Source organism: Thermobia domestica, chromosome 1, assembly GCF_964235325.1.
Source record: "Thermobia domestica chromosome 1, izTheDome1.hap1.1, whole genome shotgun sequence".
NCBI classification, from domain to species: Eukaryota; Metazoa; Arthropoda; class Insecta; order Zygentoma; family Lepismatidae; genus Thermobia; species Thermobia domestica.
In genome coordinates, this window is record NC_137454.1 from 45,039,727 (window position 1) to 45,054,790 (window position 15,064).

Below are 15,064 nucleotides of genomic sequence, written 5' to 3' on the forward strand. Positions count from 1 at the left end.
TCGTGCACCAAAGGAACGCGTATTAGCCACTTTACCGTCGGAACAGGCTGGAAGGAAACAGAACAGCATCGAGATAATACATACAACATTATTCGCCACAAATGTAATATGCTCTGCAACTGAGCCTCTATACCCCGTAAGGAACGAAAATGAAAATGAAATTTAACTTCCCATGATTATGCTCTTTAGACAAAGGGAGACGGATAATTAAGGCAAGTGAATGATGATGGACGAATTTGTGAAATGAAATTTAGAAGGAAACGATAGTACCCCAAGAAAACCCACGGGCACGATGTTGTCCACCCTGTAAGAAACGGATGATTAATAAAAGTGAACGATCATGACACAACTAATGGAATGATATTGTGGGAGGAATTAGAACCACCACGAGAAAACTCACAGACACGATACTGCTCACCACGAACTCACATGGCACAGGATCAAACCAAGTTTTGCCCAAGTGGCCCTAACCCGAAAAGACCCAGAAGTTTTTGAACTATTTATTAGTATAATAGATATTAGTACATAAACCTGTATCAAATTGTCTTTCTTATTACAACTAGACTTTGGACTTCTACTTGTTGAATTAGGCACTTTTACGTATTACACAATATGTAAAAATACTAAGACTATTCTAAGACCATCGTGAAATTCTGAACATACTGATTGAAAGAAAAATAAATACATAAATTAAATCTTATCTTTGAAATAATTAAAGAACAAATTATTGTATGGTTTATGTTTATATAACAAATAACATACGAAATTTTGCATTTAAAAAAAAAAAAAAGTGTGTATCAAACAAAAGACAATAATAAAATTTCGAGAATATCGCGACCCACAGTGTAACAATTATCCATTTGGACCATTCTTGGACCTTGTAATATTCCTTTATATGTATTTATTGTGACACGGTGAACAATGCAAAAACAGTCTGACAAATTTGGGGCATTTTTGTCATAAGGTTAGTCCTTCAAATTAGGAAAATTAACGTATATTTATTTTGGTGCAGAGATGTGTGACGAGAAGGATTACTTATATATATATATATATATATATATATATATATATATATATATATGGCAAAATTCAAATATCCTAACTATATATAAAACTACATGAACTGACATAAAATAAAGGGGTACTTCCCGTTGACGTGGAAAGTTGAAATTTGGCATGACTGTAGCTTTCCGGGACTGACCTACAGGAAAATTACCAAAAGTGAATATTTTTAATTTTTAGGCGGTCTAAAGAGAGAATGAAGCAATTCCCCATGTTATTTAAATGGGCCTTTTTTGGACCTATAATCTCATGTTTTAGATACTTGGAATTGGAATAAGAACTTGAAATTCGGTATGCTTATACTTTTGCGTTAGCGTTACCTAAGTACATCACTCAAAATAAAAAAAAAAAAATTCAATTTTAGAGTGGTTTTATAGGGAACTGAAGAATTTTCTTCATGTTATTTATATGGGACACCTTTTAACCCCAAAATTATTAGACACTTCCTTAGGGCAATGATTAAATTTGACATGGTAGTAGCTTTTCGGGAGTAACCGACATAAAAGTTGCCAAAAGTGAGTATTTTTAAGTTTTAGGGGGTCTAAAGGGGCGATGAAGAAATTTCCTATGTTATTTAAATGGGCCTTTTTTGGAACCTATAATCTCATATTTTAGGTACTTAGAATCGGAATTTAAAAAATTGAAATCCGGTATGCTTATACGTTTTTGTTAGCGTTAAGTAAATCGCCAAAAATAACCATTTTCAACTGTAGAGTGTTTTTATGGGGAATTGTTATGTCTTTCCATGTTATTTATATGGAACATCTACACCCCAAAATGTTTAGGCACTACCGGCAGGATTATTATGATGAAATTTGACATGATTGTAGCCTTCTAGGACTAACCCACAGGAAATTTGCCAAAAGTGAATATTTTTAGATTTAAGAAGTGTTGTGAAGACCTAAAAAAAAAAAAAGGTAAAAAATCAGTTTCTACAGTTTTTTCGCGAACTTGGAAAAAAAACCCGGAAAATTTGGGAAAAATTGAAATTTTTGAATATTTTGCTAATTATGCTTTTAAAATGAAAAATATTTTATACTTACTAGTTTACAGTTAATATCATTGAGTGCTTATGTTTCTCGTATTAGAATAGGGAAAATTGGTGTCAACAAATATATGTGCACCACTTCTTTAAAGTTAGCACCGTGATAGAATGGAGTTGTGGCAACAAAAGATCCTAAAGTAAAATTAATTAAGATAGACGAATTTAAAATATCTTAAGCAATCTTATGAAGTTACCGCTTTATGGCAGGGAAGTGTTAAAATAATGGAGCCAGAATTATTTTAGTTAATACCGGTATGTCAAAATCAAATATATATTTTATGGATATACATATTTTACTTGTGCTGTGTAAAATTTCCGGAAATTTTTAACCCATTAAAAAATCTTTCGGAAACATCGGCAAAAACCGGAAAAAATAATTTAAAAACTATTTCTTCGCCTGATGTTAATCTTATTTGCTATAACGTGTCTGCAGCGTATATACAATGTATTTCGCTAGCACGAAAAGTACTTAAAGCAACAGGTTTTAATTTTACTTTTTAGTTTTCATATATAAAAAAGATGAACCATCTCCAGCACCAAGCAACAAAAGAAGAGGAAAAAGACAATTTTCCGCCCCAAATGATGCAAGATTACGGAACATTGAATCTCACTGGCAAGTATTTGTAAAGCGAAGAGGCAGACGTCAAGTTACGTGCCTTTCGTAATTTACAGTCACGACCACATTCTCAGCGGGCAATGTGCAGTGCTTTTCTCTGTTATAATGCGAAAAAGAATTGTTTCTATGAGTATCACTAGAATTAATAACACGATGTAACGAAAGGTTAACTTCAAATCTAAAAGCAGTATGACAAATTTAAATGTATAATATTACCATGTTTTACTTTTTCTAAATTGTGTTGAGTTAATAAGGAAATTACAACCTGAGTATTAGTAAAGGCAATAAATTAATTTACAAGTTATGCTTTATTACAGGAATCGCAAAACCAAAGATGTATAACATTTTCTTCATATGCTGAACATTTAGGAAAAACTGACGTTCCTGACTTGTCGGTACTTTTAAATCAAAGAGGCCGCCAAAAATTCAGGAATGATTTTTCTTTTTCAATTATTGCGCAAAAATATTTTATTGTGGCTCTATTCAAGTGAAAACATCTTAAAACTTCATGCCTTACTCCACTATTTCAATATGCAGTAAATAAAGGATTAATGGTATCATTTATTGAGATTTTTATCCTTATTAGACAATTACAATTTATACAACAAAAAGTAATACAGTTGGTAAAACTGAAAATTCAACGGTCTTTTATCATAACGTTTTAAAATACATTTCTTACGAATTCTACAACATTAGCTCATACAGTTCTTCAGCTTTCAGTCTACGAAGACGACTGATGAGTAAGTCCTAACACAAATTTAACAACATAAAACAAGAGATATTACATTAAATCTGTATATAAGATTCTATATTTTCAGTGAACTCAAAAAGACACGTTAAAATATAATCTATTTAATTTAGACATACAAAACAACACTATTAATAAAATTCACGCCTACCTTCATTTCCCTGTACTCCTTTCGCCATGGCTGGGACAAAAGATTGGAAGCATATAACCCGATCGCCGCCCATGCCGAAGCGGCGCGGTATCCACTGAAATTTTCCATGTTCTTTGCACTGCGGTGAAGAATGTCCGCTGTTTCTCGGAAGCAAAATTTTCGGTCATGAGGAACTAATGATAAATACTCCTTGATGTAACCTGTAATTAAAAATAAAACAAATCAGTTTATGATACTAGTTCATATTCAGAGAATCTATTTTATAATAAAACAATAAATAATTACATCTTACAAAGAGAAAACCCATTAATGGTTCTCTTATTTATTTTCTTATTAAGTCTGTGGTACTAGTTTCTATTCAAAGAATCTATTTGATAATAAAACAATAAACAATATAAATAATCATTTTACGAAGAGTAAGACCTATTACTGGTTCAGTTTTTAATTTTCTGATAATAATAGCAAAGGTAGGAGTTTATACAACTGTATTATTCAAATTTAATGGACAGAAATCGAATTCAGATCTAGATAACAATGTCGGTGTTAAACAGTCACACATCATTCATTCAGTCTTGAGGTATGCGACTGAGATTACATGGATTGTACCATATCACCTGTTATATTATTTGGAGACCGTAGTTCGTATCACTGAACATTTATGATTGTTGCAACAGATATTACACGATAAATAAGTATCTAATCCCAAGGTTATACTCCATTTTTGCCTTTATAAATCGATTAAAATCGGGAGTTGAGATTTAACCAGTTCCGTTTTGATTGCTGCATTTCCATAGAGCAAAAAATGGTTAAGAAATAGTTTTTGATATTACTGTCTCTCCGAAAAATATGTTTCATCTACATGCCTCTACATCTATCCCTTCTGATTTTGACATTAGATCGCCATAGTTTGGAAGACTTTTGCATACAGTGACGGAATTAGGAACCAAGTCTGATTTTTTCTGCGAAATGTAACATGTCACTCTGTTAGTTACCAAAAAAAAAAAAGTTGTAAGATTATATATAAATTCATTCTATTTCGAGTCTTCGATAAACCAGTTTCGTTTGTCAAATTTTGAATATAGCGCCTCTAGTGGCGATTTTTGTAACTTCACCCAGCACTTGAGTTATCCTCATCAGATGTGTGCTGGAAATGTACTCGGTAAAACCTTGAAATAGTAAGCTCTATTTATCGAAAATTAGTAAATTATTATATTAAAGTTGTGTGTATATTACAAGTGAGTTCAATTTGACATTCTAAGGTGTGGATTGTTATTTATTTAATATTCTGGTGAGTTCTATAATAATTTTCTTAAATTTAAATCAAATTCATATATGTTCTAATGGAAACTTAACTGTTTGATTAAATGGGATATAGATGGTTGTGTGTTAGCCATACTTATAACTTCTTGTATTCGATGTATATATGATATATATATTTGAAAACTCGGTACAATTATCCAAATCTTTTTGGTTGTCGAAGAACACGATTAAGTTGAGATTTATTGGGACTCATATTAATTTCACTGGCATTTGATTTAATGTGTCCAATCAGTATCAGCGAGTTTAATGACTTGTTAAGAAATTTGTAATTTTCGATTGATTTTGTTATAAAGAAGAGCTTCCTAAATCATTGACTTATTACTTAACGAAACTAATATTAAAATCCTTGACCTATTTATGGTTGCGATTGGCCTAATTTTTAGGAAGGTTATATGGTAATTATATTTAAGCTGAACATGTGGAGGTGCTTAAGATTATGTAGTAATTATTCTTAATTTGAAAATATATATATTCTTTCTCAAATGTGGCGGGACTTCACCGGTGGGAGACCCGTACCGAGTAACGAGCCCCTATCTAAAAAGGAACGTTACACAAATTTTCCAGCACACATCTCACTCCGTTGTTTAGATTAGGAGAAAAAAAAAGATACCGTTTCAAATTTCAGACTTAGTGACGATACGTTATATAGGTGGCAGTAAAATAAATTATTTTGGTCGTACTGTATATTGGACTGTTCTTTAATGACAGGTTGTGAGGTGTTAATAGTTACGTATTTTGTAATATTCAGTTATTTAAATTGTGAGTTAATTTTTGGGTCTAATAGCAAAATGCAGCGTGTGGGAGATAGCCCAATTAGGCCTCAGTTAGTTTTGAATTCGTTTCCAAATGGAGATACCGGAATCATAAAACATCCTGTGGATTATTCTATGCTGGATTTATCATTTTTTGAGAGTAGCCCCGTTCATGACGTAAATGTTGATTCCAGAATGTTTAACACAAACGATCGGGTTGTGGACACTACTGCATATCGTGATATAGCTAATTCACGATCTTTATCTACGAAGGTCGCAGGAGCAGGTGGCAGAGAAGGCGATAAAGAAACGCATGTCAAATCAACTTGTTCTGTATTTGTACAAACTAGTACACCTGACGAGGTCATTGCTTTCGAAGAAAAAGAAAAAAGAGTGGGGGAACACTTCAGCCAGCGGACAGCTGATTTTCGTAAGCCATTCTTTTGCGATTTGAGCAAAATAACTGTGAATGCGGCTAATGTTGGTTTTAATGAAGCTTTGAAACGAATACCATTTGGCGATGAAAATGATCATTTAAGTTTGTTTAAATTTTTGTGTGCGGCGTTTGATATCATAGATCAGGATGTGTACCCGATCCATGCTGTAATCGTTGGGGTTTTGGGTAAGTCTTCCACTCGATTGCATGCTAAAATATTGGAATTGTACGAGTTAAGTTCAGACTGGGTATTCATTAGTAATAATATTATAGAAGAATTGATGTCAGATTTAGGAAAAATAGATATTGAGAACAGGTTTATTAATAGATTACAACAGCCACATGAAAATACTTGGCAATACATACATAGTGTAAGGAAAGCATATTTATTGTTGTTTGGAAGGTTTGATTATGAAAGGAAGGTGCTGCGGGTTGTGCTTCGAGGGATGAGGCCTCAGGTTCGTTACGAACTTTTTCGTGGGAACTTACCTAATGATTTAGATGAGTTGTTGTCTGTCGTGGAACGATATGAACTACATTGCCGGGACTTATTAGTGTACGCTGGACTTACGTCGGTAAAAGTTGTAGAAAAGAAACCCAAACAGTGTTATGGTTGTTTTGGAAATCATCTTTATAAACAGTGTCCCTTAAAATATGAAGTAAAAGGAGCTTCGACAGCAAATGAACCTATTCTGAGCCGAGCTTGGAATAAACCTAATTCCGGGATTCGACGCTCTCAGCCAGTAGTGCAGTCGACGCGACCAGTGATATCGTCGGAGATTAATGTAAATAAACAGACTGATAGTGAGTTACCTGATACTGCCTTGAGCGATAAAAATGTTGTTGCTGTTTTTGTGTGCGGATTTATTATGGGAAAAAGGCAATTTGGAGCTGTAGATTCTTGTGCCTCTATTTCAATGTTACATAAACAGCGTTTTGTTCAGTGGAATGAAACTCTACCGCGTCCATTGCAGATTAGGATGGAACATTTCAGTGGTATTGGTGTTGATAATAAAACCATCGAGTTTAGTGAGACTGTAATAGTTCCAATTAAATTTCGTTTTAAGGTTTACCATTTAAAGTTCTTTTTGGTCGAAAACTTAAAACCAGTGTTTATAATAGGAATACGTGAGCTTCGTCAGATGAAAGCCAATTTGGATCTAGTTGCTCATAAATTATTTTTGACTTTAGAAGGAAGACAATTTGTCCCACTAACTTATACTCCTCCCCCTCCCCCTCAAAATGAAGAAAGTGATCCTGCTTCCAGTTTTGTTTCTCATAGTGGTCGAAAGAAGGGAAATGAGGAGGAAGAGCGGAGTAGCGTTCTTCAACGTACCAGTCTGCAACGTAAACATACCCGGCAACGACAACACAAGGGCGGCTCTGAGGCACGTCAGCCAGCACAAAAATCAACTGACGGGAGTTTGGAGAGTACAGGGAAGGAGGCGAATACTTTTGTTAACCCGCTTATGGTGGATCCCAAGTTTTTGGAGCAAGATGCTTCCTTACAAAGGTATGTAGACAATTTAGTGGCTGGGTATTCTGATGTATTTACAAATAAAATAGGTTGTATTAAAAATGTAATGTACGATATACAGTTAAGGGATGAAACGCCGATTAAGCAAAAAGCATATCCTCTCTCTAGGAGTGATCAAATTAAAATGGATGCAATTTTAGATGATTGGCTTGAGAAGGGTATTATACGTCCTAGTACGTCCACATTAGTAGAGAGACTTAGACTAACTTACACCTGGACAAGTTTTCAAAATAATTTATAATTCAAAAATAAAAATAATTAGCATTATTTTTATTTTTCCTGGCTAGGACGAGTGTGTAACATGTCACTCTGTTAGTTACCAAAAAAAAAAAAAAAAAAGTTGTAAGATTATATATAAATTCATTCTATTTCGAGTCTTCGATAAACCAGTTTCGTTTGTCAAATTTTGAATATAGCGCCTCTAGTGGCGATTTTTGTAACTTCACCCAGCACTTGAGTTATCCTCATCAGATGTGTGCTGGAAATGTACTCGGTAAAACCTTGAAATAGTAAGCTCTATTTATCGAAAATTAGTAAATTATTATATTAAAGTTGTGTGTATATTACAAGTGAGTTCAATTTGACATTCTAAGGTGTGGATTGTTATTTATTTAATATTCTGGTGAGTTCTATAATAATTTTCTTAAATTTAAATCAAATTCATATATGTTCTAATGGAAACTTAACTGTTTGATTAAATGGGATATAGATGGTTGTGTGTTAGCCATACTTATAACTTCTTGTATTCGATGTATATATGATATATATATTTGAAAACTCGGTACAATTATCCAAATCTTTTTGGTTGTCGAAGAACACGATTAAGTTGAGATTTATTGGGACTCATATTAATTTCACTGGCATTTGATTTAATGTGTCCAATCAGTATCAGCGAGTTTAATGACTTGTTAAGAAATTTGTAATTTTCGATTGATTTTGTTATAAAGAAGAGCTTCCTAAATCATTGACTTATTACTTAACGAAACTAATATTAAAATCCTTGACCTATTTATGGTTGCGATTGGCCTAATTTTTAGGAAGGTTATATGGTAATTATATTTAAGCTGAACATGTGGAGGTGCTTAAGATTATGTAGTAATTATTCTTAATTTGAAAATATATATATTCTTTCTCAAATGTGGCGGGACTTCACCGGTGGGAGACCCGTACCGAGTAACGAGCCCCTATCTAAATAGGAACGTTACAGAAACTAATTTTTGCACGGAAGTTTTCATACTGGTGAATCTTGCATCTGACTTTAGGAACATGCACAGATATTTCTAGCTAGGCCGTTCGCTAGTACGGCGCGTTACGCGGGTTAGTATACATTAGTGTTGTGCTACCTCGTCACCGTTCGAACAATGGAGCAAAGACTGAATATTAAGGTCTATATGTGCTTAAAGAAAACTGCCTTTCTCGCTGTCGTCTTTTTGAATGCCATACGAGCAACAGTACTGACAGGGAGTCTGTGGAAGGTGACGGGCGCCCAGGTGCAAGCAGATCTGTCAAACTGCTTAAAAGATTGAAGAAGTTCAGAATATTATTTTGAATGACAGAAAAGCAAGTCTCAGGGTAATATTCGACTTCGTGGACGTGAATATACAGACTGTTCGTCAAATATTAACGAGGTTTTTAAAGAAACGAAAGCTGTGTGCATATTTTGTGTTTCATTCCTTAACGGAGGAGCAGAAACGAAGCAATTGTTCGTGAGTTTCTCATCCAAAAAGCTGTTTGTGTGTTACGACATCTTGCACACTCATCAGACTTTGTCCCCTGTAATTACTTTCTTTTCCCCAAATTAAAAGCACCTCTGAAAGCTTGCTTTCTTGACGACGATTTCACCATCCCGGAAGCAAAGATGAGAACCTTGAACACTTAATAGTTAAGGATTTATTGGATCGTGCAACGCTGTGTATGGATAAAGGAGTTGATGTCACTTGTTATTTAATTATTTTTCACAGGTACTTATTTTCTAATTGACTATTGTGTAGTTTGACAATGTGGATCGAAACACGATTGTTGTAATTTCCCTATTCAATCTCCTACTTCGCTTTTCAGTAGTAGATTCTAGAACTAAGAAAGTGCTCTTAAAGTACTCTTTAATCCTGGGTTCCATCCAGAACTGACTATCTTCATTGTTTTCACACCGGATTGCCTTGCAAATTTTCGGTTATGGAAATTATTATATCACTATTGGTGTTTTAGTTGAGTAAATTCCAACTTTAAGGCAAGAAAACAATACCACAGTAAAAAGTTAGCTATAAGCGTTCTGAAAATTTGCAAAATTTACAACCGGTATTATAGAACCAGTCGACTTCTTCAGTGTGAATAAAAAACTACAAGCTGCTTAACTCATCACATTGTGTAATAGCCTCTAAGAGGTGATGAGAAAACATATACATATGAAGAAGATGAACCCTTGATACACTACATATACAGACAAAAATGTTTACCTTCTTTTATTGCTTACACTGAAGGACAATGAACACGCGATCGAACTTAAATAAAGGATGCGGATTCAATAACACGAAGAGTAAAAAGTGAACGACTGGATTGGAACTCGAAGATTTCAAGATGGCCTCTAAGAGTAGTGGTGTAAATACTCAAGCTGTTGATAAAAACAAGATAAAGTGTGATGAAACCTGCGGTAAGTGTAAGAGAAATGTTAAAAATGGCATTTTGTGTGTATCATGTGACAAATGGTTCCATTTCAAGTGTGGAAATATCAATAATGGTGACAGAAATCATAAAATAAAGGAACAGCTCGAGTGGTTTTGCCTAACATGCACAGAACATGGTAGACCAGTAAACATTGATACTTCTACTTGCGATACCTGTAGTTTGCTAGAAATTATACGTGTTCTACAGGAAGACTTAAAACTACTAAAAATAGAAAATGAAACTTTACATCAAAGAATTAAATCAGTAGAGCTAAACCTTGAGAAGAAAAATCCATCGAAGTTTGAGTGGTCAAAAGTAAGTATTAGACAAAGGGGGTCTATATTTCATACACGAATGACGCCAGAGTTTCCATTAGTGTGTGAAAATAAATTTAGTGTTCTACAGAATGTTGACTGTGAAACTATGAACAACTCAAAGTGTTTGAAACAGAACGGAATCAACAGTAAAAGAAAGACAATGAATAACGCCAAACTTACAGTGAATCCGGCCTTCAGTGCGGTAGACAAGAAAATAAGTGCAAGGAATAAACCTGGAACAGAACCTCAAGTTTTTGTATATGCGGATAGCAATGGGAGGAGTCTAGCTGAGCAAATTTACCTCAATCTAAAACACAAATTAAAGGCACAAGGAACCATTAAGCCTGGAACAAGTGCAGAGGTATTAAGTGGAATTAACCCTAAAATTGCAAATAAGGAGAAAACTATGTTGTAATGTTAACCGGTACAAATGATGTGGCTTGTAACCAAGGAAATGAAGTTATTAAGAAAATTAGAGCTAAGCTTACTGAGCTAAATTACTGTAAAGTAGTGATGGTGAATATTCCAAATAGGTATGACCTTATGAAAGAATCATGTGTAAATCAAGCTACTAAGGTCACTAACATGAAGCTGCAATCTTTGTGTAAACACTTCAGAAATGTGAAAATGGTAGATGTAAGTAAATTTGGTAGAGAAATGTTCACAAGGCATGGTTTGCATTTAAATAAAAGGGGAAAAGAATTGTTAAGCAATGAAATTTGTGATGTAATTAACAGTGATATGAGTAATAAATCTAGGTCTCAAGCAGCGTTGCCAATACCTTGGGAAGTAACTCAAAGTAAGAAGAATGTGGATGAGGGCACTTCTTTTTTAGTTCAAGGGTAAATTTAACACAGCGAGTAGGCTTACGTATCTTTCATCAAAATGTACAAGGGTTTTCCATTAGGAAACAATTAACGATGGAAATTTTGTTGACGGAAATTCTGAAAGATGTAGATATTATTTGTATAACCGAACATTGGTGTGCACAAAACAATATAGAAACTATAAATTTACCAAATTTCAAGCTAGCAAGTAGTTCTGTCGAGAAAAGAAAACAAGGGATGGTTCAAGCATTTTTGTAAAACAGTTTAAAATTTAAAGAATGCACTACGTTTAAACATGTAAACGATGGAAAAAATTTTGATTGTTGTATTTTGGAGCTCCCGGTGGAAAAAAATTGTAATAATCTGTATATATAGGCCACCGGATAGCGATGTTGAAATTTTTGTGCATAACTTAGAAGTAATACTCTCACATTATAGTTGTACTAAATACAGCCCAGTTGTAGTAGTAGATCTAAATATGGATTTTTTGAAAGATATTGATGTAAAGATAAAAATTTTATTGGGTACGTTTAATTTAAAACATTTAATAAATAAACCTACTAGGATAACTCCAACCAGTATATCAGCACTAGATCAGATAATTCTAAACTGTGACCACTTGAGCTCAAGGGTGCAAGTGATTAGTACCGGATTTTCTGATCATGAAGCTCAGATTGCTGAAATATGTGATAAACGCTTCTTTGTAACTCAAAAGTGTAAGAAATATAGTGTAAGAACTTTCAAAGTTACAAGGATATTCAGTAATCAGAATATCAATTATTTCAATTATTTATTTAGTCACGAAACATGGGAAGGTGTACTTTCATTAAACAACGCAAATGATATATATAATGAATTCATAAAAATTTTTGCTTACTATTTTGATATAGCTTTTCCTAAAATGAAACTCGTGTTAAAATCCCAGAAGAAGGGACAATGGGTTACTCCTGAAGTACTAAAAGCAAGTGCTATAAACAAATTTACATAAACTTAGTAAGGTTTTTAAAACAGGTTGTGCAAAGTCCTACTATAAACAATATAAAAAAAGGTACAAGGAACTAATTAGAACGACTAAAAGGAACTACTACCAACTTAAACTTGCTTATGCATCGAATAAAACTAAAACCATGTGGAACATTATAAATAAAGAACTAAATGGAGGCAAAGAGACACCATATGTGGATACAATAATACATGAAGGGAACACTGTATCAGACCCAAGGGAAAAAGCAGAAATATTTAATATTCTTTTTATAATGTTGTCGCAAAAATTATGGATGATGATAAAGTAAATAAATGTAAACAGAATGGCCACAAAGTAGTTACTGTAAATAATTTTAAACAAAGTTCAAATAAATGTGAAAAAACAATCTTTCTACAGCCAGTATCAGAAGATGAAATAGCAAATATAATAAAATCTCTCAAAAACAAAAATACAGCTGGAATTGATGAAATCTCAGATAATTTATTGAAAAGATGTTTCAATCAGGTGACAAAGCCACTTTGTCATTTAGCAAATATATCACTTACAAATGGCGAGTATCCAGAAAAGTTAAAAATTGCGAAAGTTAAGCCCTTGTTTAAAAAAGGTGAAAAGCAAAACATAAATAACTACAGACCAATATCTCTCCTACCTGTCGCTGGAAAAGTTTTGGAAAAAATTATGTATAACAGGGTAATTAATTATTTATTGAAAGAAAATGTTATCTCAACAAAACAACATGGCTTCCTTAAAGGTCGATCTGCAAACACGGCAATATTTAATTTCATGGAGAAAGTAAGAAATATTGTAGATAAGAAAGAAAACTGTATAGGAATCTTTCTTGATTTGTCTAAAGCTTTCGATACAGTACAACACAGTTTACTTTTGAACAAACTGGAGAACTGTGGAATACGTGGTAAAGCAAGGGACTGATTTAGTTCGTACTTAAAAAATCGTAGGCAGGTCGTAGAAATAACACATAAGAATAACATTGTAGAAAGCTATTTATCAGATGAATTATATATAAAACACGGAATTCCACAAGGATCTATTCTAGGGCCATTGCTCTTCCTTTTATATATTAATGATTTTGAAAAAAGCATATCTTCGGCAAATGTCACCCTTTTCGCTGACGATACCACTCTGCTAGCGAGTGGAAAAAATGAAAAATTATTGGAACAGAATGCTAGGCAAACACTAAGTGAAGTATCTCTTTGGATGAAGAAAAATAATCTCTTTGTTAATGTTAAAAAATCCATTGCTATAAATTTTCATAACAAGTGCAGTAAACCAATATACCCTATCCTATATCTGAACCAAAATATAATTAACTATACAACACACTGTTCGTTTTTAGGTCTTACTATAGATCATAACCTGACATGGGAATTTCATATAGAGTCAGTTATTAATAAATTAAATAGAATATGTTATGTACTAAGGATTATTAGAAAGAAGGTAAATTTAAAATTAGCTAAAACCTTGTACCATTTGTATTTTAACTCTATCTTGCAATATGGTGTCATGTTCTGGAGAAATTCAAGTCAGAGATTTAATGTTTTCAAAATTCAGAAGAAAGTCATAAGAATACTTTGTGATAAGAAGCCGTTTTTTTCTTGTAGACATTTGTTTAAGGAGGTCAATATACTTCCTCTGGATAGTTTATATTTGTATCGTCTCTTTTTGTATTTGAAAGAACACTCATCGACATTCGTAACAAATAAGGATGTACATAATCATAATACGCGAAATAAGAATGATTTTCATTCGTATAATCATCGGTCAGCAATGTATCAAAAAAGTGTAAGTTATGATGGTGTTAAGTTGTACAACATGTTGCCTATTGATATAAAGTATGAAGAAAATATGAAGAGATTCAGACAAAAGTTAAAATTATTTCTATTAGAAAATTCTTGTTATACGATTGAGGAGTACGTGAATATCATGACAAGGTAATATTACTTTATTTTACTCATGTAAATTTTTTGTACATATGACGCATGTTACACTTACTTGAGGACATTCCTCGTACTTGTAAGTTCATACAAAAGAAATAAATACAATACAATACAATACAATCCGGGAATTCCGGCAAACCGTGCCGATGCGATTTCATTAATTTCATATACTGTATATTAATGAAATTACAACCGTCAAAACGTGTTCTCAATATATATACACACTGGATTTTCCAGGCACAGCAGCTAGGCTGTGGTACAAGTCATGTGGTCTGAGTGGAGGGCACCGACTTCAGGAGTGAGAGAATATGTGGCTGTTTTGGAAAGCGGATTGGGTAGCGTCGTGGTTAATGCATTGGCATGGTATGCCGGATATCCTGGGTTCGAGTCTCGGTCCAGTCACTCACGTTTTTCACTTTTTGTGTGTTATTGAATTCGCACCAACAGAGGATCAGTTGTATAAAAATAAGTTTAAATCGGTTATTTCCTCACTTCATTAATATACTTCAATAAAGGGTATTCACTTCAGAAGAAAACGATGATTTGTACATACCATTGGAAAACCGTGATACATTTACCGTTCTTTAGATTTTTTACCCTTCAGACCGAATTTCAATGAATGTACACCTACAATTTGGTATTAAACTCATAT

General features: G+C 33.4%; 1 protein-coding gene across 1 annotated transcript in view; it reads right to left on the reverse strand.

The window, feature by feature from the left end:
* The window catches only part of tamo (PUB and ZnF_RBZ domain-containing protein tamozhennic), a 42,626-nt gene that overhangs the window by 14,843 nt on the left and 12,719 nt on the right, over window positions 1–15,064 (reverse strand). Inside the window, exon 3 of the mRNA XM_081757117.1 lies at window positions 3,623–3,822. Within this exon, the coding sequence (XP_081613243.1) occupies window positions 3,623–3,822 (200 nt within the window). The remainder of the gene's footprint in view (window positions 1–3,622; window positions 3,823–15,064) is intronic.